The sequence below is a fragment of the Camelina sativa genome, chromosome 9 (assembly GCF_000633955.1).
Source record: "Camelina sativa cultivar DH55 chromosome 9, Cs, whole genome shotgun sequence".
Lineage (NCBI taxonomy): Eukaryota > Viridiplantae > Streptophyta > Magnoliopsida > Brassicales > Brassicaceae > Camelina > Camelina sativa.
Window position 1 is genome coordinate 31,065,591 of NC_025693.1, and position 5,933 is coordinate 31,071,523.

Here is a 5,933-nt window from a genome sequence, read left to right on the forward strand (position 1 = left end):
TTCACGTCTTCTCTCTGTCATCGCTGTCTCTGACTTGCTTGTCTTCCTCCTTGTTCCTTTTTGCTTTTCCGTCGTTTTTCTCCGCCGGATTTTTCTCTCTCTCCACCACACTATTTATCTCCCGGAAAATAAAATAAAAAACCCGATTTGTTTCGTCACTGCTAAACTTATAAAAAAAAAAAGCTTACACTTGCCAAAATCAGATTTTACTCTTTGGGAGGAAGATTCTCTGAAGATCGTTTTAGCTTTTCCTTTCTTTTGAATTTGGGTTTCTCTGTTCCTTTTTTTTTTTTTTTTTTTTTTCAATTTGGAGAAGTCTTGTTAGATCTGGGCAACTGCCAAAGTTTTAACTTCTTCTTTCAGTTTTTACGTTTCTCTTATTCTCTATCTCTCTGTTTCTGACTTGACCAAGTTCTGGGGTGGGGCTGGTTTACGTGTTTAAATTGATGGTTTCCACGGCGGCTAGGACCTCGTGGGCTCTTGTTTGTAGATGATGAACGGTCCTTCGTGTAAGGATCGAAGAGGTCTTCTGCTGATTTTTTTCACATGGAATGGCAGATCTTGTGACCTACAGTAATGCCGCCGACCACAACGTTGAACAGGTTCCTTCTCTCTCTCTCTCTCTCTCTCTCTCTCTCTCTCTTCCTCTATTTTGGTTCTGAAGCTGTATATAAAGCTCAAATCTTGAGTCAAAATTGTTGTAATTAAGGGAGTTATCAGTAGTTATGTTTATGAAACCCCAAGCTGAAATTTTTTGAGTTTCTGTTTGTTCAAATTGTAAACAAATTGTTGGATTATTTGTTTGTGTTTCCCTCAGATTTTGTTCTGTGTAAATTAGATGAACTTGTGTCTTGAATCTGTTTTGTTTTTTTTAGTGAACTTTGAGGTTTATTGAAAAAAAGGAAGGACTTTTATACATTGTATAAGCTATTGGGGGAGTTTCATCAATTAGAAAGAGTGGAATTAACAGATGTTCATGTTAAACTGATACTCGCAGGCATTGATTACATTGAAGAAGGGGACTCAACTTTTGAAATATGGTCGCAAAGGAAAGCCAAAGTTTTATCCGTTTAGACTGTCTAGTGTAAGTTGCTTTCTTCTCCAACCACTTCTTTTTTTTTTTCCTTTACTTGCTTCTTGAACTTATATACTTGCTGTTGTTGTTGGTTGTGCAGGATGAAAAATCTTTGATCTGGATATCGAGTAGTGGTGAAAAGCGACTTAAATTAGCTTCTGTATCTAAAATTGTTCCTGGGCAAAGAACTGTAAGATATCTTTCATTTATTTAGCTTCTTCTGTATCTAAAACTCTGCATCCCTTTGTATAATAACCATTTAATCTCTTTTGTAACAGGCTGTTTTCCAGCGCTATCTTCGCCCAGAGAAAGATTACTTATCCTTTTCTCTCTTATACAACGGAAAAAAGAAGTCTCTTGACTTGGTTAGTCGTCCTGAAAACTAATATTTGGAGAATCATTTCAACAACACTTGTTAATAACTCCAGGGATAACAGTTTACTTCTTAATAGATTTGCAAGGACAAGGTTGAGGCTGAGATTTGGATTGGAGGCTTGAAAACATTAATATCGGGTGGACAAGGCGGGCGCTCAAAAATTGATGGCTGGAGTGGCGGAAGCCTTTCAGTTGATGTAAGTACTCTGTGTACGCTGTTTTGTGATCATTTTCTTAGGACTACTGTTGAACTTATTGGTTGATGATATGAACATTTCCAGTTAAGTATTCAATGCATTTGTTTGCTTTCTATATGTTCCAGGCCAGCAGAGACTTGACATCAAGCAGTCCAAGTAGCAGTTCTGCCAGCGCTTCACGGGGTCACAGCTCTCCTGGGACTCCCTTTAATTTTGATCCTATTGCTTCTCCTAAAACTGCTGAGCCTGAGCCTGAGGTTCCTTCAACTGAGTCAGAGAAATCACATGTTGCATTGGACAACAAAATTATGCAAACAAAGGTATCTGGTTCAGATGGTTTTCGGGTTAGTGTCTCAAGTGCCCAAAGTAGTTCTAGTCATGGTTCTGCAGCAGATGACGCTGATGCTCTAGGTGACGTTTATATTTGGGGTGAGGTTATATGTGACAATGTTGTTAAGGTCGGGATTGATAAGAATGCAAGTTATCTGACCACAAGAACGGATGTCCTTGTGCCGAAGCCACTGGAGTCGAATATTGTCTTGGATGTTCATCAAATTGCATGTGGTGTTAGGCATGCCGCATTTGTGACAAGGCAAGGTGAAATTTTTACTTGGGGTGAAGAATCTGGTGGAAGATTGGGTCATGGTATTGGGAAAGATGTTTTTCATCCTCGTCTTGTTGAATCTCTCACGGCTACTTCCTCTGTTGATTTCGTTGCTTGTGGAGAATTCCACACTTGTGCTGTTACTCTTGCCGGAGAGCTATATACCTGGGGTGACGGTACACATAATGTCGGGCTTCTTGGGCATGGCTCTGATATCAGTCACTGGATTCCAAAAAGAATTGCAGGTTCTCTCGAGGGGCTTCATGTGGCTTCTGTAAGTTGTGGACCCTGGCATACCGCTTTGATAACATCATACGGGAGGCTTTTTACATTTGGAGATGGAACATTTGGTGTCTTAGGACACGGTGACAAGGAAACAGTTCAGTATCCACGAGAAGTTGAATCTTTATCAGGATTGAGAACGATTGCGGTTTCATGCGGGGTTTGGCACACTGCTGCTGTTGTTGAGATCATTGTCACGCAGTCAAACTCAAGTTCTGTATCATCTGGAAAATTGTTCACATGGGGTGATGGAGACAAAAACCGTCTTGGACATGGTGACAAGGATCCTCGGCTTAAACCAACGTGTGTGCCTGCATTAATTGATTACAACTTCCACAAAATTGCATGTGGACACAGTTTAACAGTTGGTTTGACCACGTCTGGACAAGTTTTCACAATGGGGAGTACAGTCTATGGTCAACTTGGGAATTTGCAGACTGACGGGAAATTACCGTGTTTGGTAGAAGACAAGCTTGCAAGTGAATTTGTCGAGGAGATCTCCTGCGGCGCATATCATGTGGCGGCCTTAACATCTAGAAATGAAGTTTACACATGGGGTAAAGGAGCCAATGGGAGATTAGGGCATGGTGATCTGGAGGATCGAAAAGTACCAACTCTTGTGGAAGCTTTAAAGGATAGACATGTAAAGTACATTGCTTGCGGATCAAATTACACTGCAGCCATATGTCTGCACAAATGGGTCTCTGGTGCTGAGCAGTCTCAGTGTTCAACCTGTAGACTGGCTTTTGGGTTTACAAGGAAAAGACATAACTGTTACAATTGTGGACTTGTGCACTGCCATTCATGCAGCTCAAAAAAAGCATTCCGAGCTGCATTGGCCCCAAGCGCGGGAAGACTATATCGTGTCTGCGACTCTTGTTATGTTAAGCTCAGCAAAGTGTCTGAGATAAGCGATACTAACAGAAGGAACAGTGTTGTGCCTCGTCTTTCAGGGGAGAACAAAGACAGATTAGATAAATCTGAAATAAGATTAGCTAAATTTGGGACATCCAATATGGACTTAATTAAGCAGTTGGATAGCAAAGCGGCAAAACAAGGAAAGAAGACTGACACGTTTTCACTCGGTCGCAACTCTCAGCTGCCTTCTTTATTGCAGTTGAAAGATGCTGTGCAGTCTAATATAGGTGATATGCGAAGAGCTACTCCAAAGTTAGTTCCTGTTCCATCAGGTATTAACTCTCGCTCGGTGTCACCTTTCTCTAGGAGATCTAGTCCTCCCCGCTCTGCCACTCCTATGCCTTCGACTTCGGGGCTCTATTTTCCGGTGGGTATAGCAGATAATATGAAAAAAACCAATGAAATCCTGAATCAGGAGATCGTTAAGTTACGAACACAGGTATATATACATTCTCAGAGGAGGTTCATTTTTCCATGTTCTCTCATTTTGTTTTCTTGTGAATGGGTAAAAGCTGACCACAAGTCACTTTCTTTTCCATGATCCACCGATTTGGTATTGTCGTCATTCATGTGAGTCTAATTTAAAAATCATGGATTTGGTTTTAGGTTGACAGTCTTACTCAAAAATGTGAACGCCAAGAAGTAGAGCTTCAGAACTCGGTTAAGAAGACTCAGGAAGCCTTAACACTGGCAGAGGAGGAATCTGCCAAATCAAGAGCCGCAAAAGAAGCAATAAAGTCGCTCATAGCACAGGTAAGTCCAACAGATTTTATGAACTACATTGAAAACTTTGAATTTACTTCCCACAAGCTAACTCTTAAACTGATTTTGCTTGTGTATTAATTAACAACAGCTCAAGGATGTAGCTGAGAAGTTGCCTCCTGGTGAGAGTGTAAAACTCGCTTGCCTTCAAAACGGAATAGACCAGAACGGTTTCCATTTCCCTGAAGAAAATGGGTTTCATCCTTCAAGGTCGGAGTCAATGACTTCATCTATATCTTCAGTTGCTCCTTTTGACTTTGCCTTTGCAAACGCATCTTGGTCCAATCTCCAGTCACCAAAGCAAACGCCTAGAGCCAGCGAAAGAAACAACAACGCTTACTCAGCGGATCCAAGGCTTAGCAACAGCGAGTCAGTAATCAGTGAGAGAAACGAGCCTTTCCAGTTCCAAAACAACAGCGACAATGGTTCGAGCCAAACAGGAGGACTTGTTAACAACACTAATCAGGTAGAAGCAGAGTGGATCGAGCAGTACGAGCCAGGCGTGTATATAACCCTTGTCGGCCTCCACGATGGAACTAGAGATCTACGAAGAGTCCGCTTCAGGTTTAACATTGTTGCTCATACTCTTTGAATTAATGTACATTCCAAAATTTTACCAGTAAGTGTGTGATGATACTAAAGATTGTGATTGTTTCTTTTTTGTTTTGTTTTTGTTTCTTGCAGCCGACGAAGGTTCGGAGAACATCAAGCTGAGACATGGTGGTCGGAGAATCGAGAAAAAGTGTATGAAAAATATAATGTAAGAGTATCGGAAAAATCAACGGCTTCTCAAACGCATAGAGACGAAGAAGAAGAAGAAGAGGAAGACGTTCCTCAGTAGTAGTCATAGTAACATTTTGTATCATTTTGGCCCGTAATTTCCAGTTTCTTTCTGTTTTGCCCCGAAACTCTTCATTGTTCAACTTAACTCATCTTCCTTTTTTTCTTTTTCTTATCTCTATCTCGATTAAATCTGTGGGAGATTAATTTTCGTGTACACTATGTTGTATATATATATATATAAAGACCATCGGTTCTTGGATCACATTAGAGCAAGCAAATAAAATTGAAGCATGGTAGGTCTACTTTTCCAAATTTAATTTGAAATAAATAATATTGATTTTTTTTTTGTGTGTGATTAATTGACTTAAAGACAATGATTAAGTTGTACCTAATTCTGTGAGACAATGTGTTACCAAAATATAAGTCAACCCCACAACTAATTAAGCAACTAAAAATCCATCAACTTCCACCAATGCATATTTATATGTTTTAACATTCTCAATATTTTATATTCTTTTTGTTCTACTACCATCTTAGACATTACAATTATTCCTATGTAAAATTTTTATACATATTATCCACCTACTTCTTGTTGACCCTTGCAAGGCAGTAACTAAAAGTGTAGATCTACTAAATAGTCAATTTTTTTAATCCCATTATTTACAAAACAATGTGATGAAAAGAGATAATAAATAAGTATTTTTCCAACAAGTTTTTTAAAATTAATAACATGATTTTCTCACGTACTTTAGTTAAAATAAGATCTTACTTTATTAAATTATTCATTGTATTCATTTTTTTTAGAGCACATGCAAAATCAAATATTCACTTATTTATGATTTTGCCACCATATCAGTTTTGCAATGAGTGAGTAGAATTTGGCTATCAAGGAAAATAACCTGAGTAAAAAATCACTTATTCACACCTACAAATATTT

The 5,933-nt window shown here is 39.1% G+C and overlaps 1 protein-coding gene across 1 annotated transcript; it reads left to right on the forward strand.

The window, feature by feature from the left end:
- Positions 12 to 5,258, forward strand: LOC104713360. Its single transcript, XM_010430461.2, has 9 exons — positions 12 to 602; positions 998 to 1,084; positions 1,176 to 1,265; positions 1,354 to 1,440; positions 1,528 to 1,647; positions 1,773 to 3,890; positions 4,058 to 4,204; positions 4,305 to 4,777; positions 4,898 to 5,258. Exons 1-9 carry the CDS (start codon positions 552 to 554, stop codon positions 5,052 to 5,054), a joined length of 3,330 nt encoding a protein of 1,109 aa, XP_010428763.1. The 5' UTR covers positions 12 to 551; the 3' UTR covers positions 5,055 to 5,258.

Bases quoted from the DNA above. Each gene is read 5' to 3' on its own strand.
- LOC104713360 (XM_010430461.2), top strand. From the start codon at position 552: ATGGCAGATCTTGTGACCTACAGTAATGCCGCCGACCACAACGTTGAA. The intron at 1,085-1,175 runs GTAAGTTGCTTT...TTGGTTGTGCAG, and splicing joins ATCCGTTTAGACTGTCTAGT to GATGAAAAATCTTTGATCTG. The intron at 1,648-1,772 runs GTAAGTACTCTG...TATATGTTCCAG, and splicing joins GCGGAAGCCTTTCAGTTGAT to GCCAGCAGAGACTTGACATC.